The 27,152-nt window shown below is 36.0% G+C and overlaps 1 protein-coding gene across 1 annotated transcript in view; it reads left to right on the forward strand.

Moving 5' to 3' along the window:
• The window catches only part of MICU2 (mitochondrial calcium uptake 2), a 164,430-nt gene extending 137,650 nt beyond the window's left edge, over positions 1–26,780 (forward strand). Inside the window, exons 8-12 of the mRNA XM_059144511.1 lie at positions 9,276–9,373; positions 18,650–18,821; positions 23,780–23,888; positions 24,601–24,758; positions 26,513–26,780. Of these exons, the coding sequence (XP_059000494.1) occupies positions 9,276–9,373; positions 18,650–18,821; positions 23,780–23,888; positions 24,601–24,758; positions 26,513–26,617 (642 nt within the window). The 3' untranslated portion in view covers positions 26,618–26,780. The remainder of the gene's footprint in view (positions 1–9,275; positions 9,374–18,649; positions 18,822–23,779; positions 23,889–24,600; positions 24,759–26,512) is intronic.
• Positions 26,781–27,152: the final 372 nt, after the last annotated feature.

A 27,152-nucleotide genomic window follows, 5' to 3' on the forward strand; every position in this document is an offset into this window, starting at 1 on the left:
GCTCTCTAGCACCTTCAGACGTTTATACATGTTTCCTGTTTGGAATGTTTATTCCCACTTCTTATTTTCTTAACTTTGGTTCAAACTTTAGATCTCAGTTTAAATGGTATTTTTTTTCAGGAAAGCCTTGTCTAAGCTGCTAAGTGAGTTGGAAACCCTTTATATGCTCCCAAAGCTCCTTGAACTTCTTCCCAATATTTTCATGCTTAGATTATTATTTTTAATAGCTTGTTGAATGCCCATGTACCCAACAGGAATAGAGACCCATGAAGCCCCAAGGCCTAACATGGTGTCTGACACATAATGGGCATTTACTACATCTTTGTGACTAATGGTGTGACTGACTGTGCTGGGTGTATATATCAGTTCCTATCGCAGAATAAATTCCAGAGGAATCACAGATAATGTCAAAAGTCAAACAATGGAAATACTTGAGGAAATGTGGGGCTTTTCTGCAAGATGGCAGCATAGGAAGATCTTGAACTCACCCTGTCCCACAGATACATCAAATCTACAGCTACATATGGATTATTTCCCTCTGAAAAAGATCTAAAAACTAGATGAACTGTTTCTCCACAACAGAAGGGAAAAAGATACGTAGGAGAGTCAGATGGTCTTACCAGAAACCCCACCCCAGCACTGTGACACCCAGCACTGTGCCACAACAGTCCAGTAATTCTCCTGGAAGAGTGAGGGGATGGTGTCTCGCAGCACCCTCTGAACCAGAAAGATGAGCCCCAAAACATTTGGCTTAGAAAATGCAAAGGGGCTGATATCTAAGGGACCCAAAGTGCTATAGGAAACTGAGATGCCCCTTTTAAAGCACTTTGGGTCCCTTAGATATCAGCCCCTTTGCATTTTCTAAGCCAAATGTCCCAGGGTACTGGGATCGAGCCCCACGTCGGGCTCTCTGCTCAGTGGGGAGCCTGCTTCCTCCTCTCTCTCTCTCTCTCTCTCTCCGCCTGCCTCTCTACCTACTTGTGATCTCTGCCTGTCAAATAAATAAATAAAATCTTTAAAAAAAAAAAAAAGGGGGGGGGGGAAGTCCCATAAGGCTATTAGGAGATTTCATGGCAGAAACTGCAGGCCAGAAGGGAGTGACATGACATATTCAAAATGATGAAAGGAAAACAACTTCCAACCAAGAATGCAGGCATACCTTAGATACTGTGGGAGACTGAACCAGTAATCAGAAACCTCCTAACAAGCTGTCCAGAACAGGACAGGTTCACTGGTGAATTCTACCAAACACTCAAAGAACTTTTAGTGCCTATACTTCTCAAAGTCCTCCAAGATTTTGAAGAGGAGGGAATGCTCCCACACTGATTTTGCAAGGCCAGCATTACCCTTATACCAAAAGCAAAGAAGAACACCAAGAAGAAACAGAGGGAAAGGAGGAGGGAGGGAGGAAAAGAAGGGAAAGGAAATGACAGGCCAATATCCCTGATGAAAATACATGCAAAAATCAACAAAATACTAATACCCCAAACTCAGAATTACATTAAAATGATCTTCCATCATGATCAAGTGAGATTTACTCTAGGGTTACAAGTATGGTCAGCATATACAAATCAATCAAGGTGATATATACCACATCAACAAAATGAAGGCCGAAAATCATATTCTAGTAGATGCATAAAAAATATAGAGAAAATTCAACATACATTTATGATTAAAAAAAAAAACTCAACAAAATGAGTATAGAGGGAACATACCTCAACATATTAAAGGCTGTATATGACAGAGCCCCAGCTAAGATCTTACTCAGTGGTGAAAAGCTAAAGCTTTTCCTGTAAGATCAAGAACAAAAGAAGGATGCCTACTTTTGCCACTTTTATTCAACATAGAATTGAAAGTCCTAGCCAGAGCAATTAGGCAAGAAAAAGAAATAACAGGCATCCATACTGGAAAGGAAGAAGTAACATTTTCATTGTTTGCAGATGACATGATACTGGATGTAGAAAACCTATAGACTCTGCCAAAAAACTATCAGAACTAATAAGTGAATTCAGTAGAGTTGCAAGATACAAAATTAATATACAAAGCTCTCTTGCATTTCTGTACATTAACAAAAATATATGAGAAATCAAGAAAATAATTCTATTTACAGTTGCATTAAAAACAACGAAATGCCAGGGAATAAATTTAACCAAGGACGTGAAAGATCTATTGCCTGAAAACTATATGACATTGATGGAAGAAATTGAAGATAACACAAAAGATGGAAAGATATATTTTGTCATAGGTTAGAGGAATTGATATTGTTTAATGTTCATACACCCAAAGCAATCTACAGATGCATTGCAATCCCTATCAAAATTCCAATGACATTGTTTTATAGAATTAGAGTAATACTATAACTTCTGTGGAGGGAACCACAAAAGACCCTAAATAGCCAAAGGAATGTTAAGAAAGAAGAACAAAGCCAGAGGTTTTACTCTGCCTGATTTCAAACAGTATTATGAAGCTATAATAATCAAAACAGTGTGGTATTTTCATTAAAACAAACACGTAGATCAATGGAACTATAGATATAGATAACCCAGAAATAAATCCACACGTATACAGTCAGTTAAGTTTCAACAAAGGAGGCAAGATTATACAATGGGGAAAGGGCAGTCTGTTTAATAAATAGTGTTGGGAAAGCTGGACAGCTGCTACACACAAAAGAATGAAATTGGACCACTATTTACACCATATACAAAAAATTAACTGAAAATGGATTCAGGACTTGAATGTAAGACCTAAAACCATAAATGCCAAAGAAGAAAACCTAAACAATAAGTTCCTTGAAGTCAGTTTTAGTGACTTTTTTTTTTTATCTGACTCCAAAAGCAAAGGGAACAAAAGCAAAAATAAACAAATGGGACTACATCAAACTAAAAAGCTTCTGTACAGCAAAGGAAACCCTCAAACAGAAGGGCAACTTTCCAAAATGGAAGAAGATATTTGTAAATTATATATCTGCTAAAGGGTTAATATCCAAAATAGATATGAAGAGCTTATACAGTTCAATAGGGAAAACAATTCAATTAAAACATGGGCAGATGATCTGAATAGACGTTTTCATAAAGAAGACCTACAGATGGCAAACAGGCACATGTGAAGATGCTCAGCATCACTAATCAGGGCAATGCAAATCAAAACCACAATGAGATAGCACCTACACCTGTTGGAAGGGCTAATGTCAAAATGACAAGAAATAACAAAATGCTGGCAAGGATGTGGAGAAAAGGGAACACTGTATTGTTGATGGCATTGTAAATTGGTACAGCCACTGTGAAAAACCATATGGGGACTCCTCAAAATTAAAAATAGAACTACAGGGGGTGCCTGAATGGCTCGGTCTCTTAGGCATCTGCCTTCAGCTTAGGTCATGATCCCAGAGTACTGGTATTAAGCCCCACATCAGGCTTCCTGCTCAGGGAGAGTTTGTTTCCTCTTCTGCCTCTCCCCCAGCTGTGTTCTCTGTCTCACTCAGTCTGTCTCCCAAGTAAATAAAATCTTGGGGGAAAAAAAAATAGAATTACAGTATGATACAACAATTTTGTTACTGGGTATCTAATCAAAGAAAACAAACACTAATTCAGAAAGGTATATGTACCCCTTTTTTCATTGCAACACTATTTACAAAGCCAAAGTATGAAAGCAATTTAAGTGTCCATTGATAGATATGTGGATAAAAAGATGTGGTTTATATACCCAGTACTACTCAGCCATAAGAAAATCTTGACATTTGCAACAACATGGATGGGCCTTGAGGGTATTATTCTAAGTAATATAAGTAAGTCAGAGCAAGACAAATATCGCAGGATTTCACTTATATGTGGAATCTTTAAAAAAAAAAAAAAAAAAAAAACAAGAATTATAGATAGAGAGAACAGATTGGTGGTTACCAGAGGAGAGGTGTGTTCGGAAGAAACAGAATAGGATCACAAAGTATATACTTTTAGTTACAAAAGGAAATCCTGAGCTGAACAGAAGGGCAGCTTACTGACTTGGAGAAGATAAGTCATTAGGTTGTGAGGTACAGCATTAGGAATGTAGTCAGTAATATTGTATTAACTTTGTAAAGTAGAAGATGGTGACCACATTTACTGTGGTGATCATTTTGCAATGTATACAAACATCAATTCACTATGTTTTATACCTGAAACTAATGGAGTATTGCATGTCAGTTATACCTGATTTGAAAAGAACAAGTAGGTAAATGTTTTTATATTATTGAGCTAAGCAGTGTAGTCCTGTTCCAAAAGCTGTAAAAGAAAATTGTAGGAAACTTGACTGCTGTGACTTTTTTTAAATGACTTAACATCTCAATAGAAAAGTAGGCAAAGTTCATGAAGGGGCAGTTAGCAGAAGAAATACAAATGACCAATAAATATGAATAATCAAGAAAATGCAAGTTGAAATACTAGTGATTTGTTTTGTTTTATTTCTTACCAGATTGGCAAAGATAAGTTTGATAATCTTTAGTGTTCTCCAAGATGTGAGGGAATGGGCATTCTTCTGTACTGTTGATTGGCAATGTAAATTGTAAAGACATCTAACAAAGTTTAGGTACAAATGAATAATAATTTATAATGACTAGTGTACAAAGATAAGTGTATAACAGTATATCTCACAACAGTGTTCATAGTAAAAAAAAATTTTTTTGGAAACAATCTAAATACCAGCACATTCATTATATTATGCTGGCGACGTTGGCTAGCTCACATGTCATATGCAGGAATTTCCCTACTGCTAATAGGCATGGGAAAATTCAGACCTTTTTGCGCTTTTCTGTGACAAACACAAGAGTGGGGCAGGGGAATGCATGTTAATAAAGAAGAAATAAGGTAACCGTGCTTGCTACCTTGAAAAAATGTTTGTGTGTATATATAACTGCACAATGGCACATACAGTGCAATAGCTAGTAAAAATTATGACAGACCTATATTGGTTATGGCAAGTGACCCCCCTTTAAAAAGAAAAAAAAGCTGTTTTCAAAACACATATATAATTACTTCTTTTGCATAAGTCTCTTCAACATATGGTGCTGGGACAACTGGATAGCCGCATGTAAAAGAGTGAGGTTGGACTTCTACCTCATACCATATACAAAAGTTAACTGAAATAAATCAGACTTAAATATAAAAGCTACAACTATAAAACTCTTAGAAGTATTTCTTGAAAGGGGAAATGCTTCATGGTATTGGATTTGGCAATGATTTCTTATGACACCAAAAACATAAGCAATAGATGAAAAATTGATGTATTGGACTTCATTACAGTTAGAAACTTTGGTGTATCAAAGGACCCTATCAAAAATTAAAAAGCCAGGGGTGCCTGGGTGGCTCAGTGGATTAAAGCCTCTGTCTTCAGCTCAGGTCATGATCTCAGGGTCCTGGGATGTCGGGCTCTGCTCAGCAGGGAGCCTGCTTCCCTTCCTCTCTATCTGCCTGCCTCTCTGCCTACTTGTGATTTCTGTCTGTCAAATGAATAAATAAAATCTTTTTTTAAAAAAATTTAAAAGACAGCCTACAGAGTGGTAGAAGAGATTTGCAAATTATAGACCTTACAAGGGTCTATCTAGTATCAAGAAAGCTAAAGAACTCCTACAACTCAACAACAGAAAGAGAACCCAGTGCCAACAAATTGGACAACCTGGAAGAAATGGTTAAATTCATAGAAACATATAAATTACCAAACCTGAAACAGGAAGAAATAGAAAATGAACAGACCAATAACCAGCAAAGAAATTGAACCAGTAGTTAACAAACAAAAGTCTAGAACCAGGTGGCTTCATAGGCAAATTCTGCCAGACATTTCAAGGAGAGTTAATACCTATTCTTCTCAAACTATTCCAAAAAATAGAAGAGGAAGGAAAACTTTCAGATTCATACTATGAGTCCAGCATTATCCTGATAACCAAAACCAGACAAGTCACCAGTAAAAAAGAGAACTATGGGCCAATATCCCTGATGAACATAAATGCAGAAATTCTCAATAAAATATTAGCATACCAAATCCAGCAATACGTTAAAAAAATCATTCACCCCCCCCCCCCAAAAAAAAAATCTTTCACCACAATCAAGTGAGATTTATTCCTAGGTTACAAGTCAGTTGTGATACATCACATTAATGAAAGAAAGGATAATAACCATTTGATCATTTCAGTAGATACAGAAAAAGCATTTTGACAAAGTACAACATTCCTGATAAAAACCCTCAACAAAGTAGGTTTAGAGGGAATATACCTCAACATAATAAATGCCATAAATTCCTTCTACAGATAGGAACAAGATAAGGATGTCTACTCTCAACACTGTTATTTAACATAGTACTAAACTTCTAGCCATAGCAATCAGACAAAAAAATAAAAAGCATCTAAATTGGCAAGAAAGGAGTTAAACTTCCACTTTCTGCAGATGACGTGATAGTCTATATAGAAAACCCAAAAAACTGGGGATGCCAGTGGGTTAAGTGGGTTAAGCTGCTTCCCTCAGCTCAGGTCATGATCCCAGGGTTCTGGTATCAAACCCCACATCGGGCTCCTTGCTCAGCAGGGAGCCTGCTTCTCTCTCTGCCTCTGCCTGCTTGTGCTCTCTCTCTCTGACAAGTAAATAAAATCTTAAAAAAAAAAAAGAAAACCCAAAAAACTCTGTCAAGAGATTGCTAAAACTGGTAAACGAATTCAGTAAAGTCAAAGGATACAAAATCAGTATACAGAAATCTGTTGCATTTCTATACACCAATAATAAAGCAGCAGAAAGAGAAATTAAGGAGTCAATCCCATTTACACATGCCCCAAAAACAATCAGATATCTAGGAATAAACCTAACTCGAAAGGTAAAGGATCTGTACTCTGAAAACTATAAAACCCTGATGAAAAATTGAAGATGACACAGAGAAATGGAAAGACATTCCATGTTCATGGATTAGAAGAACAACTACTGTTAAAATGTCTAAGCAATCTACGCATTTAATGCAATCCCTATCAAAATACCAACAGCATTTTTCACAGAACTAGAACAAACCATCCTAAAATTTGTATGGAACCATAAAAGACAGAATTACCAAAACAACCTTGAAAAAGAAAAAAGCTGGAGGCATCAGAATCCCAGACTTCAAATTATGTTATAAAGCTGTAGTGATCAAAACAGTATGATACTGGCACACACAGTTAAGTGGAACAGGGTGGAAAACTCAGAAATGAGCCCACAACTATAGGGTCAATTGAAGATTAATTGGTTAATCTTCAACAAAGCAGGAAAGCATATCGTGGGCAAATATTACTCAGCCATAAAGAATGAAATCCTGTCATTTAAAATGACGTGGATGGAGCTAAAGAGTATTATGCTAAGCAGCATTAAGTCAGAGAAAGACACATACCATATGATTTTGCTCACGTGTGGAATTTGAGAAACAAACAAAATGTAACAGGTGAACATGGAGAAGAAAAAAGAAAGAGAGGCAAACCATAAATCAGACTCTTAGCTATAGAGAAAACTGATAGCAGAAGGGGGATGGATGGGTGGATGGGTGGATGGGCTATATAGGTGATGGGACTAAGGAGTACACTTGTTGTGATGACCACCAGGTAATGTATGGAAGTGTTGAATCACTATATTGTACCCCTGAAACTAATACTACACTATATGTTTAACTGGAACTTAAAGACTTAAGACAACCCAGTTAAAAACTAGGTGAAGGACTTGAATAGACATTTTCCCAAAGGATATAAACAAGTAGCCAACAACCACATGAAAAGATGCTCAACACCATTAATCATAGGACAGTGCCAATTAACAAACCCATCAAATGACTAAAATAAAATAATTGACAATATCAAATGACTACAAGATGTGGAGAAACTGGATCACTCATCTACTACCAGTGGGAAAGTACAATGATACTGCCCCTGTGATAAAACAGTAATACAGTCATCGGCATCAGTCCTAGAGAAATGAAAAACTGTGTTCATACTAAATCCTGTCCACAGATGTTTTTAGCAGCTTTATTTATAATAGCCAAAAACTGGAATCAACCCAGATATCCTTCAACAAGTGAGTGGTTAAACTGGTAATCCATACAATGGAATAGTACTCTGCAATAAAAAGGAACAAACTGTTGATACAGCAACAGCCTGAATGAGTATCCAGGGAATTGTGCTAAACAAAAAAATGCCAATACATAATATTGTATTGTAATTATATAATATAAAGTTACATAATATTTGGTTCTATTTATATAACATTTTGAAATAACGAAATTAGGGGAAAAGAAAGTCAATTAGCAGTTGCCAGAGGTCAAAGAGAGGGTGGGTGGGAGAGAAATCAGTGTGGTATTAAGAGCAAATAAAGAATTGTTGCAGTGAAGGAAATGTTCTTCTATGTGTCGACTGTGTCAAGTTACATTGTTTTATAAGATGTCACCAGTCACCATTGGAGGAAACTGAGTAAAGGGTACAAGAGATCTTTCTGTATTATTTTGTACAGTTGTGTGTAAATCTATAGCTATCTCAAAATAGAAAAAATTTTAATATAAATAAAGCATTTATGAGCTCATACATTGTTCCTTGCATTACATATTCTAGACTGGGTGTTTTTTGTCTTTAGTGGATTTGTTCTATTTCTTGCTATGGTGCCTTTGCTTAGTTGTCATGCTGTTTTCTTTTGCTCATGCTCACGGTCTATCCAGATCTTCTCATTGCTGTGGTAGAGCACAAATGAAATTCTCCTTGATACTTTCCTACCTCATCTGAACTAATTTATCTTTGTCCTTCAGAGCTGCAGGCATTGCATCAGTCAGTTAAGTGTCTGCCTTCAGCCCAGGTCACAATTCCAGGGTCCTGGGATCAAGCCCCACATCAGGCTCCCTGCCCAGCCTGGGGGGAGGTCTGCTTCTCCCTCGCCCTCTGCCTGCTGCTCCCCCTGCCTGTGCCCTTTCTCTCCCTGTGTCAGATAAATAAATCGAGTCTTACTAAAAAACACTTCGAGATCACATTTGAAATAATATTTCACTGTTCTAAAGCTCTCTTTTTGGATTGATTTAAGATTTTGTTTACTGCTGAAGTCCATCTTGAGTATTTTAACCCTCATTGTTTTTCTCTTGCTTGAACAGAGACAGTTATAGAATAGTATTATGCAAAGTAACAGATAGGATTCTTCTGCCTTTGTTGTTATTGTTAGAAGAATCTTTCATGGATATTATCCTAAAGAGGTCCAGGCTACAGGGTCTATTTTTTTGTTCTTGGTTATAATTACTTGAAATTATTATATCATTTTTTATAGGAATCAACAGTGAAAGAACCTGAAATTACCACAACCCTTCAGATATATTTCTTTGGAAAAAGAGGAGAAAGAAAACTTCATTATAGGGAATTTCGAAGGTAAATGCAAATTTCTGAAGGAAATGGCACCTAAGCTGAATCATGACATGTAAGCAGAAATTTCCCAGGCAAAAATGTGTGGATGAAAAAGCATCTGAGGAAAAGAGAACAGCATGAGAAAAGACCTAGAGGCATGAAAATGTATTGTTTGTAAAGGGAATTATAAGCAGTTAAGTAAGTCTAGAGTAATAGACGTAAGGTGGTATGATAAAGTTAAGAACAGAGGCTGGAAAAGTGTGTACTTGCCGCAGAAGATTTCAGACTCCAAAAGATCAAGCTTGAGTTAACAGTGGGAGGTCCTGAAGAATGATGCATGAAGGATACTTGGTCAGATGTGCCCAACATTTTGGCAGCAGAATAAAGGATAGATTTTATGAGAAAGAAGCCCATTCAGATACTCCAGATAAGAAATGATAAGCAATCCTTATTGCCACTACACCTTGAACTGTCACCTTGAACTGGTGTAGTGGCAATAAGGATTTTGAAATAGAGTTTTCAAGACGTATTTAGGAGATGACATTGTAGGGCTTAGTGATTAAGGAATGAGTTGGAATGTGTGAAGACCCAAGTTTCTGAATTATGTCCAATCACATTGTGTACCCCATAGTTAAACTCCAGTAAGTCATTTTAACCTCTCTAGAACAGTTTTTCTCCACAAAATTTTTTAAAATGTCTCTTCTTATATACTTGAAAAATACTACTATCTTAACATTTCTTTAAGTTTTAAAATAAATACCATGATTTAGAACCAAGCAAAGCCATTATCATCAACTATACTTGTTCATACTAATACACTACTCCCCCTTCATTTTAGGATTCGCTAACCTAGTTAATTTTTATAGTTGTGCTAACTTTTAATTTTCTTTAAAGGGATAATTTTATTTAAAATTCTTACTTTAAAAAAATTTTTACTAGCATTTCTGTAAATAATGAACTCAGTGAAATTTGTCATGCCATCATGCAGTTTAAAAAGATCCAATTAACCAATGCTTTAAATGCAGTTTTTTAAGAACTTGTCTCTTGGACAGAGCAAAGTTCTCCTAAAGTTAAAATTATTATTATACTAGCTAGAATGGATAATCATAAAATGTCTTTAAAATTTTGCATGTCAGATTGAAAGCTGACAAACAAAAGCCTTATCACCTGGAAGGCTGGGGAAATGAGTTCTTCTCACAATGTCCCTTTGAAGGTAGTGGCTCACATCCCATATTCAATAGAAAGTGACACTTAATTTGGCAGACCCCGGTTTTAGGAACCCGAGAGAATAATACTGCCCTGATAACAGGAGGCACACAACTGAGGTTGGGCCAGGGTGGAATTCACTTTGTCAAAATGTCACATGCAGCCTAAGTCTGAAGCCGGGGTAAGGGGGATTTTGAGGAAAATGACAGGATTGATGTTTGTATTTCTCGCTATTTTAATTTTTCTAACACTTGTAGTTCTCCAAGTGATTTTTTTATTCGTTTATTATATGAGACATTCATTCCAAACTCTAAATAAACATAAATGAACCTGAAAAAAAAATTTTTTTGCATGTTATAAAGTAACAGAAAATAACCTCTGTGTATGTACAACGTTTCTAAAAAGTTTTCACCAACATACTGACCATATTAATGATTAAAATTCCACAAAAATTTTTGTGGTCTTTGTTATTTGGAGCTTTGAGTCTGGTTTTTATGGGAGTGTAATATGGCCTTTTCCTTATAAAAGAGATGTTTGTCCTTGGTCTCAGCCACCTTCTTACAACTTCTCTAATAAGGGAAATTATTTTAGGAGATACGGCTTATTGTATCAGGAAAGTCAAGGAAGGTAACACAAAACTACAGCTTTTGTGGTAGCTACTTATAGTATTTCCCTACAGCTATTAGCTTCTCATTTAGAGAAACAGTATTTTGAAAAATATGTATTTGTGATTTAGACAGACCTGGATTCAAATGCAGAACTTCACAGTTTATTAAGTGGGATTTGATGAACAAGCGGTTTAACCTGAGTCTCCAGTGCAGTCCATTTCTTCATCTCTGAGATGACAGTGCCCAATACTACTTAATAAGTTTACATATGTATATATATATATGTGTTAATTTATTATGTGATTATATATAATTAAGGTATTGATTAATGCATAATTTTAATATGTTGATTTGTATATAACTTCTTATTCTAAACAAGAGTCCAACTGCAAATTGGCACTTGTAAGAAAATATAAATAAGTGGCTTATCAGAAGCAGGTGAGAAGGAAGAAGGAAAGAAAAGCTATGGCAGTATCATAAAATGGAGTCAGTAATTAGGCTAGTACACAAAGTAACAATCACGAGATTCTATGCGCTTGCTGAGAAGAAACCACAAATTTGACTCTGGACTTTCTGACAGACAATACGAAAAAGCATACATGATCAGTTACACAATTCCCTACATCCCTAAGTTAGCACGGATTCCACGTAAGGGGGGAGAGCGGGCATTATTCCTCATAGGGCCAGAAAGAAAGTTTCTCATGGGTTCCTATAAAAAAGACACTATGTAATAAAAGGACTTACATTCTTAATGTTAGAGTAAGACCAGCAACAAACTTCAAATATCACAGGCTGCTTTTTTATAGCATCTATCAGCAGAGAACAACTAAAACCACAGTTTTAAGCATGAAGGCATACTTCATTTCAGCTTCTAAAATTCTGCTTTTTTTAAAAAACCACTTAATGCTTTAATAGGCAAGTACAAGTACTAACAATTAAATACCAAAAATCTAGAAGTTGGTACCAATATAAAAGGGAAAAAGCACTGGACTTGGGATAAAAATAGGTATAATTCCTAGTTATGCTGTTTAGCATTTATTTAGCTGTATGATCTTGGGCAAATCACGTACCTTTTTTTATTCTTCGTAAAAATTAATTTTTTCTAAGATTTTATTTATTTGACAAAGCACAAGCAAAGAGAGCAAGAGAAAGAGAAGCAGGCTCTCCGCTGAGCAAGGAGCTCAGTGCAAGCTCCATCCCAGGACCCTGGGATCATGACCTCAGCCAAGGGCAACCACTTAACTAATTGAGCCACCCAGGTGCCCTGTAAAATTTTATAAAATTATACTTATCCTGCCCATTTTAGGGAGTTGTAAGTAAATATAAAAGTAAATTTAAAAATTATAAATTATAACAATTTTGCAATCTAATAAAGGAAAAGAGCAGATCTCTAATTCATGCATTTTTCTCTCTTCTTAATCTTTATTCTGTTCTTTCTATTCTTATTTATGTTAATATTCTGTCCCCCCACATACGTCTGAGGTTGATCTGAGAATTAAATAACATATTAAAGTACACACAATGTGTAACACATAGTAGGCACTCAGAATATGTGCCCAACTCTTTTTACTTAAATTATTTTGAGTTTCTAGAAGCTTTGTTTCCCAGCTCCCAGATCTCTCTCCTTTGAGAATTCTTTTTCTCTGGCTTTTTTCTCTGTTTGCATTTCCCCAGCTCTCTTGGTCAAGACACTTCTTCAGCTTAGAGTTTCCTCAGTCTCTTTTCCTGAAGGCTCTTTAATCCAACTTCTAAAGAAAGAAATGAGAACTAAAATAAAATTATAGCATGTTCCTCTTTTTCCCCAAGGACTGACTGCTTTAAAATTCAGAGAGAAGGATTTTTTTCATTTAGAAGAGAAAACTACACACCACTTGTATTTTTCATCACAAGTGGCAAAGTTGTTTCCACCTTCATTACCAATTTTGTATTTGAAAATTCAGTAGTAATTGAGAAGTTGTATCAGTTTCCTTAGCCTTAAAAAGTCTTCTGGAAATATACTAGTAATGTAATTAAACCAACAAATACTAAGTTACAAAGCAACTATTAATATATATACATAGATAGATATATAATAGATATATATATTAGATAGATAGATAGATATATTAGATATATCTATTTATATATGAGACGTCAAATTAAAAAAAAGGAAAGACTGTAGGGGGAAAAAAGCATTTATTTGGGATCTTGGGAATCACAGTTCAGAAGACAGAAATTAAGGCAGCAACCCAGGTTGTGCTTTAAAGACATAGAGGAGCTTGAGATTTTTAAAGGCAAAGGAGGAATTTTAGGCACATTACATAAGTTGTTTTTTTATGATTGGTACTGGCAGGGTTTTAGTGACACTTTTCTGTACATGATCGGTTGCTAAGATTAGTGTTAGGCAGAAAGTCCATTTGAGTCCATTCTTGCATACAGCAGATGTTCATCCAGGATGTTTGCAGTTTGGCAACAATCCAAGTTTAGCGTTTTTCTGAGGATTGAGACAGGAAATATGCATAGGCCTACTTCTTCAGTGTCCTCCCGACTCCATTTTAAGTGACTCTTTTAGCAAGGCTTATTCCATTTTGTTGTTTTTTTATCAATAGGAAAAGGTATTGATGTCAAATTTAACCAATCAATATTCCAGATTTTGTTTCATGAATTATTTAAATTCTTAAATTATAAATTTAAATTCTTCATACAGAAGAACTTAGAAGTTTTGGGGACAGAAACATTCCAAAGTAACTTTACACTAAGGAAAAAGCAGTTATTTAAAAATCTGGTTTGGGGCACCTGGGTGGCTCAGTGGGTTAAAGCCTGCCTTCGGCTCAGGTCATGATCCCAAGGTCTTGGGATTGAGCCCCAAGTCAGGCTCTCTGCTCTGCTGGGAGTCTGCCTCCTCCTCTCTCGCTCTGCCTGCCTCTCTGCCTACTTGTGATCTCTGGATGTCAAATAAATAAATAAAAATCTTTTTTTTAAAATAAAATAAAAATCTGTTTTACAGTCCAATAAAACAATAATTTTGTTTAACTCTCTGGATCAAATTTTACTCTACAAAATATTGATGTTTTTAATCTAAGTCTAAGGTCCAAAATTCTGATTTTGGACTGACAATATACAGAATATCTGGTACTAGATAGGCCCATTATGCCATACTGCCAATACACAGTGAATTTAAGTTAGAAAAAAATACTCAGAATTTTTTTAAGTTTATTGTCATTCCACAGAATAATTTAACTGACATTAAATAGACTACTGCTCTGTTCAGATACTTCATGTTTTTAATTTCTCAAGAAATTAACCCATATTTGCAGAATATTGGAAAGAATTATCAAGCCAGTGTTAATGTGAACCCAATGATTACTAATAGGTAATACGTCCGAACTCAAGAGAAGACATGGCAGATTCAGGAACTAAAAGTTCATTGTGACTTAACCAGCAATGTGAGAGATGAAGGTGGGAAGGTCAACACGAGCACAGCTGTGAAGGCTTTTGTGCCATGCCAAGAACAAGAGTGTTGTGAAGGCCTTGAAGCAGGGGAGTAGGGTGATCATCAGATCCAGCAGACTGGCTAAGGAAATCAAACAAAAGGCAAGGAGATCTGGTAGAGACTGTTGCATTAATAGAGAAGAAAGAATAATAATTAGACCAACGTGGTGGCAGCGGGAAACAGAAGGAACGTGGAGGAATCCTAGGGATTACTTCGGAAAAGGGACTAATAGTATTGGTGACTGGATGAAGAGTAAATGAGGAGAAATCTAAGCTACTGTCTGGTTTCTGAGTGGAGCCAATGACACATGTGATACCTATTCACTGAACTAGAGGACACAAGAATAAGTTTAAGAAAAAAGAATTGTGAATGTAGGGTGGATGTGGTCAGTGGGAGCAGAAGGCAGACTGCAGTGGGTTGAGAAGTGAGTGAGGGGTGAGTGGAGAAAGAAATACAGGTAATTCTTTGAAGGAGACTAACTAGAGCAAAGGAAGAGAGGGGGCAGTGGCGGGAAGGGAATGTAAGAAAGCTTTCCCCCCACATGTTGACGTGATTTGAAGAAGGAGAGACAATGCAGGAGTGAATGGAGTCGCCAGAGGAGCAAGGCCCCAGAGAAGGAAGAAATAGAGGAATATAGGTGGAATTAAGAGCACAGGTAGCCATCAAGAGGAAAAGGGACTCCTTCTTTCTCTAGGACAGAAAAGAGATTGGGGGTGGGAAGAATGGGAATGCCTGCTGTTACATTCCTAGAGTGATAGCAAGAAAATGAGAGAATTTCCTAAGCAGTGACCTCTAATTTCTCTGAGAAGTTAGGGCAAGTCATCTGCGGAGGACAAATAGAAAGCCAGTGGGATAGATTGTAGAGAATGTAAACAAATTGAAATAGCCACCATGTGAAATAAAAAAGAGAGCTCCCTGGCCTCGCAGCAGGGTGTTGGCAGGGTTGAGGATCCAGTTACAGGTTTAGACCATTAATTTCTGCTGTTGTCACTGTAAGCAGTTGTTGTAGGATTTTCTTCAGGCCGCCCTTGAAGAAGTCCTTCAACAACCCCAGGGAGCTGAAGCAATAGTAGCTAATTCTCGATACTCAGTCTGGGCTTGAGTGAGGATGGAAAGGAAGGGTGGTCACCTGCATCCTCAATGCCATTTCTACATGCCTGACACTTGTCTGAATACTTCATATGTATTATTTCATCTATCCTTAGTCTTCCCTTTTTACCTCTGGAATTTGATGAAATTAATAAGGGACTTGGTCCAGAGTGAAATATCTTAGAAATTCAAACCCAGGTTTCGCCTAAAAGGTTTCAATGGTCACAAAGTTTCTGAAAAAATCAGTCCCACAGTTCCCTGGTAGGTGGTTAGGTACAGTGGATGCGCTTTCAAGGGACTAGCACTAGACCAGGTGACCAGAGGGATAGAAGACACATTAGGTAGATATTACCACATATCAAGTGAAACTTAACCAGTTAATGAGAGAGTATCTGGATAGATTTGTGGTTTGGGTTATTGATTTTTGTGTCAGTTCGGTTGGTTTTTTACAGTTCGTCAAAAGACTGAAATAGCTCTTAGACATTTAAATAAAAACTAAAGTATAATTTAAGCTCTGTCTGCTGGAATTTCAGTGTTTACTCATTGTTAGGAAATCAAGAGGTCATTTAATTGTGAAAAACCCATTCCTTTCCAGGATATATATATATCTCAGGGGGGGGAAAATGCTCCTCAGGTAGCTATTGGTAGCCCTTACTGATTCTGCTTCACTACCTCTATGTTTTTCGAGTGTCTCTTTTCCTTTTTCCTTTCTCTTTAGGGTCTTTTCTTCTACATTTCTTTTCCTACTGTGTATGTTTCCCCCATTGGCTTTCAGAGCCACACATCTTGGGAGCTTTTGTCTGCAGTGTGGGTGCCAGAGGTTGGGGTGCCTGATGTAGAATAGGACCGTTACTCCTCAGGGATACCCGGCTTATTTGTGAGATCCCTCCTTACTGGTTCTCCTGGGGTGGGGTTTTTACAGAGACTACAGTGTGGCCCTTTTATCCTTTGTTGTTGGGAGCTCATCCGCTAGTTTTCAAATCATTTTCGCTGGAAATTGATTGGTATGTAACTGGAGACAGTGTGTGTATGTGCCATGTTCCTAAGGTACTTTAATTCTAAAATTCCAACTAGTTGAAGATGTTCTAAATTCATGAGGAGTTTTTATAAATTCAAAGATGTCTATAAGCTGTGGTGTGCTAATAAATATGTTTAACAATCTGCTCTCAGGAAGAACAGCCTGATTTGTTGCATTTGCCAATGAGTAATGTAAATACTCTACCAAGCCAATTTCAAGCTGCTGTACAAGAAACAGAGGTGGGAAAACATGTGCGCAATGGATTCTCAGAGCTGGTAGAAGCCAGCTCCAGCACCCTGTGACCAAAAAAAAAAGAAAAAAAAAATTTTTTTTTAAAGATAAGGAAAAGCAGATTTTTTTTCCCATTGTTCCCAGTTAATCCACTAATTTATAAACTATTTAATTTGTTCAGGATGTATCTGGTGACTCAATTTACAACAAATTCTTCAATTGATATATTTATGTTCAGTAATCATGTTCCAGGATTTTCAAGTCATAACAAGACCTATAATTTTAGAGTTAGGAAAGATGGTTTTCCAAAAATATACTTGTGTTCTTCAGAAGTAGTATAATTAGTAAGATGAACGTAGCTTAAACCAAACCATGTATAGTTTAACAGCAGTTAAATTTATAATATTTCAACTTCAGGGCCTGAAGAAAAAGAAAAAGGAAAGGAATGAGTTAGTAATATGTTTCTATCGTATTTTCTACTTTCCTAAATTTACTGTACATTCATTTGCAAGTAAAGCATTTTTTTAACAATCCTATGAAGTTGAATTTTCTCAGTACACAGTATAATAAAACTCAGTAATACTAACAAAGGACAAGGCATATCAGTAAAAGGTTTCATCGATCTATCAGCCCAAATTGGAAGTGCTTCATATTTTAGATAAACCTCTGCCTTGACTCAGAAAGACACATGGCATTTGATAAATTTGTGTACCTAGTACATTCAGAAGATGTTGTAGGGAACAGATTGTTACCTATCACACAGATAGAAGCCTAAAATCAAACCCCCCCTTCATGCTTTTAAGATTTATGAGATAAATGTAGAGCTGAAAGCAAGTAGTTTTGAACAGTGGCAGTTTTTCCTCCCACTGAACTGCAATAGACCGATTTTTCACCCCATGTATATAATAGCATTGAATTTTGACATGACAGATTTTTAACATGTAGAGAGGTGAATAAAGCTATCTGCAACATGTTAAAACATGGGGAGATAATAAGACTTTTCATATGATTTAGGTTATAAATAAATCATATGCAGCATATCTGAGTTCTTGTTCAAAGAAGGTTTTTTTAATCTGATATCTTTTATCAGGGCGTTTTCTTGGCGAGCTGTTGGTGACAGTTTGATCAGAGTGACATGTTTTTATTTTTAAAAGAATGCTGAGTCATTTATTCATATGTTATTATCCAAATGATTATAAATATTTTTAGGTAAATCTAAGCTTTTGATGCAAAGTCGTTGACTACATTAATCAACTTTGGTATCTGAAAAATATTAGAAGCTATTAATTATGATTAACATTCTAAAAATAATAGCACAACTGAATGTTAAGTTTCTCTGATTATGGGTAATTTTTCTGTGTTGGGAAAAAAAAGTTATAGATGCATCAAAGCAACATTTTACATAATTTTATAAATCTTTATCAGAATGTAGGTTGCCAAGTATAATTTGCATAGACAAATTGAGTATAAGGAGTGACAGATTGAGGCAAGTACTAGACTTAATCAGCTTCTCTGCATCCTCCACTCCCCCACCCCTTGCACAGCACTAATACTTTGTTTGAAATGAGAGACCAGCCACACCAGTAGGTAGTGCTGAAGGTGCTTTGCAGTTCTATTTAGAATATTAAGGTTGCACTCTACTAGCTCCTTCATCAATTTTGTATTTTAACATTTAGATTTATGGAGAATTTACAAACGGAGGTCCAAGAAATGGAATTCATTCAGTTTTCTAAAGGCTTGAGTTTCATGAGAAAAGAAGACTTTGCAGAGTGGCTGCTTTTTTTCACTAACACTGAAAATAAAGACATCTATTGGAAAAATGTAAGAGAGAAGTTGACAGCAGGAGAGGTTGGTATACCTTTTTATTATGCTTCTGGTAAAGAAGAAATGATGTTAGAAATATTTATGTAATTAAATAAAGTAACTTTCAAAGTAAAAACCATGTTACTCTCTATTATTTAAGTATAAAGTCAAGGTGAGAAATGTTTTATATACTATTTCCATATCAATGAATTATTGCCTAAGATAAAATCAGTATAGCAAGTATGAGAGTTTTGCACTTCCAGTAAAGTCAGGAATAAGACAAGAATGTTCACTGTCACCACTATTACTTTTACTGTTCTTGAAATCTTAGCCAGTGCAAATTAATAGAATAAAAGAGTATAAACATTTGAAAGGAGTTACAGTTGTCTTTGTTTGCGTAGATGTGATGATATAACTAGAAAACCAAAGAGATCAAATTGAAAAGCCACTAGAAACAATAAAATTTCAAGAAAGTACCTGTTATAATCCTAATATTTTAGCAGTAACTGTCCTATGTACAAATTGCAAGTTAGAAAATGTAATCACATTAGTGTGTGTGTGTATGTATGAAGAAATGATTGCCAAACTACTAATAATGACTAGTATACTATTGTGAGATTTTTTTCTGTGATTTTTTTTACTTTATGTGTTGGTTTTAGTTCATTGTTCAATACATTTTTGTAGTGGATGTGTATTTCTATATAATTTTTTAAAGCTATTTCTATAGTGAAGAAAAAGATAACAAAATATAATGAAGATCCCATTTATAATTATGATAGAAACGTAACAATTAGAAATAAATTAACAACAAATATATGAAAAAGACTTTAAAGTCTTGTTGGATATAAAAGAAAACTTACCTAATTAGAGTGACGTCTCCTATTATTGAATGGGAAGCTTTAGTATTATGAATATAGCAGTTCTCCCTTAGATTCATCTATAAATGTAATGGTTATACTAGTCAGAACAGACTAGATTTGTTGCAGTTACAAATTTACCCTGAAACGCCCATGGCTAACACAAGAAAGATTTCTTTCTCAATCATGCTACATTTCCATTGTGGGCTGATAGGAGGCTCTACATATAGTTGCTCAGGGACCCAGACTCTCCAAGCTCTGCCATCTTGGAGCTTTACCATCAGGAAAAAACATCATCTGCAGAGGCTGTGTCAGGAAAATTAAGGAGTGAGTACATTCCAGCAATTAAATGTTTTGGCCTAGAAATGTCACACTTGGCTATTGGCCAGACTAATCACATGACCGCCACATAACTACACAGAGCAAAAAGGCCTAATCTTTCATATGTGCAGGAATCAAAAGAGAGCCAGATATTGGGGTTCCAGTAAAAATGCCATTGGATTCTCACAAGTGACCTAGACAAACCATGAAAGTTTATACAAGAAGAATGCTGAGGGGACAAGAGCTATATGGGAAATCTCTGTACCTTCCTTCAGTTTTGCTGTGAACCTGAAACTGCTTTGAAAAAATTAAGTCTTTAGGGGTGCCTGGATGGCTCAGTCTTTAAGCATCTGCCTTGAGCTTGGGTCACAATCCCAAGGTCCTGGGGTTGAGCCCTGCATTGGGCTCCCTGCTCAGCAGGAAGCCTGCTTCTCCCTCTCCCACTCCCCCTGTTTGTATTCCCTCTCTTGCTGTGTCTCCCTCTGTCAAATAAATAAATAAAAGCTTTTAAAAAAAAAATAAGTCTTCAAAAAAAGAATCCTGAGATATTAATATGTATTATCAAACATTGATAATTAAAACAGCTTGTTACTGACAATGAATTTTACTGACCTATCAAATGAATGGAATATAAAGTCCAAAAACAGACTCAAATACGCATGGAAACTTAGTATATGTAAATTCATATTGCAAACTAATTGAGTAAACAAGGAATAATAAGTTAATAATAGGTTAATTCACGGTCATCTAAGGGAGAAAATGAAGATAAACCTCTTCCTGACTCATTACTCTAAAATTCTAGATGGATCTAAGAATTAAATGTTAGAGAGAAAAATGGGGCACCTGGGTGGCTCAGTTGGTTAGGCATCTGCCTTCTGCTCAGGTCATGATCTCAGGGTCCTGGGATTGAGCCCCACATCAGGCTCTCTGCTCAACAGGAGTCTGCTTGTCCCTCTTTCTCTGCCTCTCCCCACTTGCTCATGCTCTCTCTCTCTCTCAAAAATAAATAAAATCTAGAAAAAAAGAGAGAGAAATGAAACTGAGTGTGTTTAGAAGAAAACTGGGAAACAATCATCTTAGAGTGGGATATACATATCTTTCTAGGCAAAACTCAGAAGCTTTCAAGGAAAATTGGTGAAATTGCTACCTAAAAGTTTAAAATTCTACTGCCTTCCCTCATTCCTCCCCCCCAAAGTTATAATCCAAGTGAAAAGGAAAAAATAATAATAATAACAAAATGGTGAGAGGAGGAATATTTGCATTACATGTAATAGGACCATTTCTTTATAATGAGATCTTAAAAATAAAGAACTTTGAGGGCACCTGGGTGGCTCAGTCATTTAAGTGTCTGACTCTTGATTTTGGCTCAGGTCATGATCTCTTGGTCATGAGATATCCCCACATTGGGCTCTGCACTGGGTATGGAACCTGCTTGGAGTTTTCTCTCTCCCTCTCCATTTGCCCCTTCCCCCTCAAAAATTTGTTTTAAAATCAAGAACTTTGAAGGGTCTTACAAAAAAAAAAAAGAAAAGAAAAGAACTTTAAAGGGTCTCACATTTTGCCCTATTTAATATATAATAGGATCCTAAAAATCAACGTGTTAATAACTATAAAGTATCTGAGGTTTTATCTATTTGGAAATTAGCCTGTGCCATTTCATGGATGCTGACAGAAGACACATGCTTGGGTCAGAGAGAAAAAAAACTTTATCATTCATAGCATAACAATAGCTGAGCATCATGTTTATGTCTTCCTCCTCATCTCCCAAGTCCTACAGAGACCACGTTGATGGGCCCTGTTGGATGCTGCCCATGCACATAGCCAAGAAAGCTCATCTTCAGGAATCTGAATCTTTTATAATGGGCAGGAAGCAAAACTGTCCTCTGCTTCCAAATGAGACATTGTCAATATTCAAGGCTGTTCACTAGACAAATGTCTTTGGAAAGATAGTCTGGAATAAAAAGGTGGTTGGAGCCTCCCTTTAAAAGATGTACAGAAACATGAGAGACCCATGGAGACTTGTCTCCCAGCAATAAGTCACGTAACAGCTCATTAAAAATCTGGGCAAAGGACATAAAAAAGACACAAGAAGAGAAATCCACGAGTGACTAGTTAGACCATAAAACTGAAAAGTGTTTCACATCATTCACAATTCAAGACATACAGATTCAAACATTGATGGCATACCATTTTTCACTTATTGGTGAAAGAAAAATCAGAAAGATTGCACCCAGTGATGGCTTTGAGATTATGATGCAGAGAAACAGCCACTCTTATTTGTGTTAGTAAGATCTATTGTTTAAAGTATAAAGCAAGTGGGGTGGGGATTGCTTGGGTGGCTCAGTTGGTTAAGCATCTGAGTCTAGATTTCAGTTCAGGTCATGATCTCAGGGTCCTGGGATCAAGCCCTGCTTCAGGCTCTGCACTCAGTGGGGAGTCTACTTGAAAATTCTCTCCTTCTCTATCTCTGCCCCCACTCTCTCTCTCAAATAAATAAATAAATCTTTTTTTTTTTTAAGTATAAAACAAGGTATTTGCAAAATATGCAAAGAGGATGCTTCCATTGTGTAAATCAGGTGTGTGTGGGGGGGGTGTTCTTTTATATAAGTAGAATATTTCTAGAAGGGCACACAATTAGTAACAATGCTTTGCCTGTGAGGAAGGGAACTGAAGGCCAAAGGAAGAAAGAAAACTTTATTTTTTATCTATAATATTGTTAGATTTTTTTTTTTACCATGCATATATGTTACCTCTTCAAAAACTTACTTAAAATTTTAAAAGTAAAATTCGTCAGTGAAACCTGAATAAGACCACAGATAAACAGAGGACATGATCCTGAAGGTCCCTATAAAGAGAAATGTTTTCAGGCAGGGAAGAATTTATTTTCAAATTAAGAATTTTCATACTTTACTTTTTCAACAGAAAAACTAATTTTTCTAACTTACTTTTTGTTTTGTTTTTATGTGCATAGGTTTTAAAGTCAGATGAATCAAGGTTCAAATCCCAGTGTTCCATTTAGTAGACCTTGAACAAATTACTTAATTCCTGAAAGGTTACTTACCTAAGGCTCAGAGAGGGTAAGATCATGCACATAGTAAATGGCAGAACTGAAGTTTCAACATTGGTTCCTCTAATTCCAAAACCCAGTGCTCTTACTCAGTGCTGTGTCCATTGATAAAGCAGAAAAGGAAGGAGGCAGACCACTTAACAGAATGTATTAGTTTCCTTAGGCTGCTGTAACAAAATACTACAGCCTGGATGGCTTAAACAACAAATTTATTTTCTCGTATTCTGGAGCCTGGAAGTCCAAGATCAAGGTGCTGGCAAGTTGGTTTTGGGTGAAGTCTCTCCTCCCAGTTTGCAGACCACTGCCTTCTCACTGTGTCCTCACATGGCCTATCCTCTGTGCTTACACCCAGAGTGAGAGAGCTCTGGTGTCTCTTCCTCATTTTATTCGGACACCAGTCCTTATCAGATTAAGGTCCTATCCTTATGACTTCATTTAACCTTCACTGCCTCCCTAACAACCCTGTCTACAAATATAATCATGTTGGGTATTAGGGTTCAACCTATGAATTTTGAGAAGACAGAATCCGGTCTGTACCACAGGGTCACCCCAGGTCTTGCCCTGTTCCAGGAGACTTTTCACCCACTGTGTGGTCTACACAACCATTCACTGTGTTCCCATTCTCTTTAATAGACTTTCTTAGAAAGCTTTAAAAGTTCATAAGCATTATTATAGAAACAAGACTTGGGCTTATATGCTAAGATTTTTTAATGTATTTACAAAATTGTAATTAAAATTCACTTTTGTTATTTTATTAGAGCATTAGTTTGGATGAGTTCAAATCATTTTGTCATTTTACAACCCACTTGGAAGATTTTGCTATTGCTATGCAAATGTTCAGTTTAGCTCATCGTCCTGTCAGATTGGGTAAGTTACATGACTTAATTTAATTTTTATCATCTATAAGCAGTATCAGTCTCTTCTTCAACTAGAACATACCAATCAGGGAGCCATTTATCAATAAAAGAGTTGATTTGCCTTTTAATTCATTGTAGTTACTCTAGACTTACAAAATTGACTCTCACATTTTACTTACTTTATTTGCTTTACCTTTCCTTATTTTCCCCTAAAAAGGAAAAGGGAATATTTAAGTACCTTCTTTAAAACATCAATTAAGGGGCATCTGGGTGGCTCAGTCAGTTAAGTGTCTGCCTTCAACTCAGGTCATGATTCCAGGGTCCTGGGGATGGAGCCCTGAGTTGGGCTCTCTGCTCAGTGGAGAGCCTGCTTCTCCCTCTCTCACTCTCTGCCACTCTGCCTACTTGCTTGCTCTCTCTCTCTCTCTCTCTCTCTGTCAAATAAATACATAAAATCTTTAAAAATAAATAATAAATAAATAAAATTTTTAAAAATTAAAATAGCCTTCTTCTCATTCAGTTACTTTCATGACATTTCTTAGCCAAATTTGTTATTTCAGTATGTTCTTACTGGGTATTGTTGGTTTTGTTTTACTTCCCATTAATCAATACTTTTAGGGTTTTGTTTTGTTTTGTTTTTTGCTTCTCAAATAATAAAATTTAGATTAATTCCACTTAGACTATTTCACATGTTTGAAGAGTTCTTTTATGTTTTCTTTCAGCGGAGTTTAAGAGGGCCGTGAAAGTAGCAACAGGACAGGAGCTCTCCAACAATATTTTGGACACCGTCTTCAAAATCTTTGATGTGGATGGTGATGAATGTCTTAGTCATGGAGAGTTTCTCGGGGTTTTAAAAAACAGGATGCATCGAGGTTTATGGGTAAAAATTTTGAGTTTTTAAATAATTATATGTTTACATGTAATTAAATGATGATATTTCACCTAGAATTTAGACGAACCTATAGTCTTAACTGGAGGTTTTATCATTTATAAAGAGATTATAAGCTATGATCATAACACTGAGATATCTCCTACAGATGGGATCCAGTATTTTTCTTTGCCTTCTTTTTTTTTTTTTTTTTTAAATCTGAGTCTAATCAGAAACCACTATTCAGAAATCATGGGCTAGAATTTTGCTTTGGGCTCTGTACTTAAACACACCTAAATTCGAATCCCAACTCTGTCACTTATGAACTGCCAAATCTTGCAAAGCCACTTAATTTTTCAAAGCCTCACATTCCTCATCTGTGTACAATGAGGAAACTAACAGAATTTACCAGAAAAAAAATTTTGTGAGAATTAAGTATAAAATACTTATTAGTATAGTACCTGAGACACTTGAAGTAAATGTTAGCCACTGAAATTCATATATTTGTCTGTGGGACAAATAAAGGTCAAAATTTTGTTTAAAACAGTCTGCAGGTTGAAAACAACAGTAGAAAGAGAACTAAGTAGGTAGTTAGGCCAGAAGAAAGGAAATTGAGGGAAAGAATATGGTAGGTTCATAAACAAATCTATTTATTTACAACTCAAAACTTTTGTTTTCCTCTCACAAACATTTGTGGAAAAATGAGCAAAGATAATTTCTGTTAGCAAACATGTTTTTTGGGTTTTTGTTTGTTTGTTTGTTTTTTAAAGATTTTCTTTATTTATTTGATAGAGAGAGATCACAAGTAGATGGAGAGGCAGGCAGAGAGAGAGAGAGAGAGAGAGATGGAAGCAGGCTCCCTGTTGAGCAGAAAGCCCGACGCGGGACTCGATCCCAGGACCCTGAGATCATGACCTGAGCCGAAGGCAGTGGCTTAACCCACTGAGCCACCCAGGCGCCCAGCAAACATGTTTTATAAGCTTTGTAGTCATACAGTACCTCATAGTTAATGATCATACCCCTGGAAATTAAACCAGCCTTTGCAGTTAACAGTTTAATATACTAAGGAACCCCTTTGCCATTTCTCAAGAGACATTAAATAGAAGACCTGTAAATCAATCAGAAAAAATACATTTTTTTCTGAATATATATATATATATATACCATATATATATATATGGTAAACTTTTGCTTCCATTTGGCAGATTTCCTGCAAAGCTATGCTCTTGTGGTGACCAGGATACAAATGTTTTCTAACCTTTACTTTCTTGTTTAACTGAGAGAAATAATAACCATACAGAACTTTTTAATTCACAGAGCACTTAGGTGAATTATATTATTTCTTCTTAAGGGTTTGTATCAAATATATTGTTTCATTTTAACTTCAGAAAGTTTTAGGCTTTTAATTTTTATTCCACATAGCTAAATGAAGTTCACCATAAAAAGGGAAACATAAAATATTATTAAGTATTATGAAATGATTACATTTTAAACCAGTATGTGAAAGATCACCCAAAGTCTTCAATATCTTCTTAAGGAGGAAGCTTCAATCAGGTATATTTAGTCAGCTTCCATTCCCTAGTTCCCCCAAGGATATTCCTACATCACATTCACTTTTTTGTCTTTTGTCCTGTTGTACTTTTGTCCTGTCCTGTCCTGTTGTTGCAGTTATTTTTTGGAGGCATGCAGGAAATAATAACAGAGCTCACGTGAAATCATGTTTAACCCTGAAGAGAATGATCTCTACTTTTACTTATGGTTAACAGGTACCACAACAACAAAGTGTACAAGAATACTGGAAATGTGTGAAAAGAGAGAGCATTAAAGGAGTAAAAGAAGTCTGGAAACAAGCTGGACGAAATCTCTTTTAGAAAAAGATAATCTGGGAATCCTCTTGTGCCAGATGTCAGAATTGGGAATTTGTCTAAAATACTAGGTTTTGTCTTCTTGATTTTCTTTGAAATATAAAGATGCCTTGTATTTCTGAATCAATAGTTTCTTAATAAAATTTCATTAAAGAACTTAGTAAAATTAGATACTGGATTCTATCAGAAGGCCTAGAATTGAAGCAATGTTTTGTACTTTGATAAGATGGAAAACCTAATTACTCACTTATTTCTTAGACACAGTAGTACAACGTGCTCTTTGGAAGGGTGTCAACTGTCTACGGCCATACCACCCTGAACTCGCCCGATCTCGTCTGATCTCGGAAGGGTGTCAACTTAGTACTTACAGAAAAAAAATACTTGGTACATAAAGTCAATATCAAGTCCAGGAGTCCTGATGTTCCCAGTAGGGCAAATTAAATTAAAAACTTCTCGGGTTTTCTTATCTGTGTTCTCATATCTCATAATCTTCTTGTGTATTTTATTACAGTTAGCTGTATATTAGTTGTCTTTTGAATGT

Source organism: Mustela lutreola, chromosome 13, assembly GCF_030435805.1.
Source record: "Mustela lutreola isolate mMusLut2 chromosome 13, mMusLut2.pri, whole genome shotgun sequence".
Classification (NCBI taxonomy): domain Eukaryota; kingdom Metazoa; phylum Chordata; class Mammalia; order Carnivora; family Mustelidae; genus Mustela; species Mustela lutreola.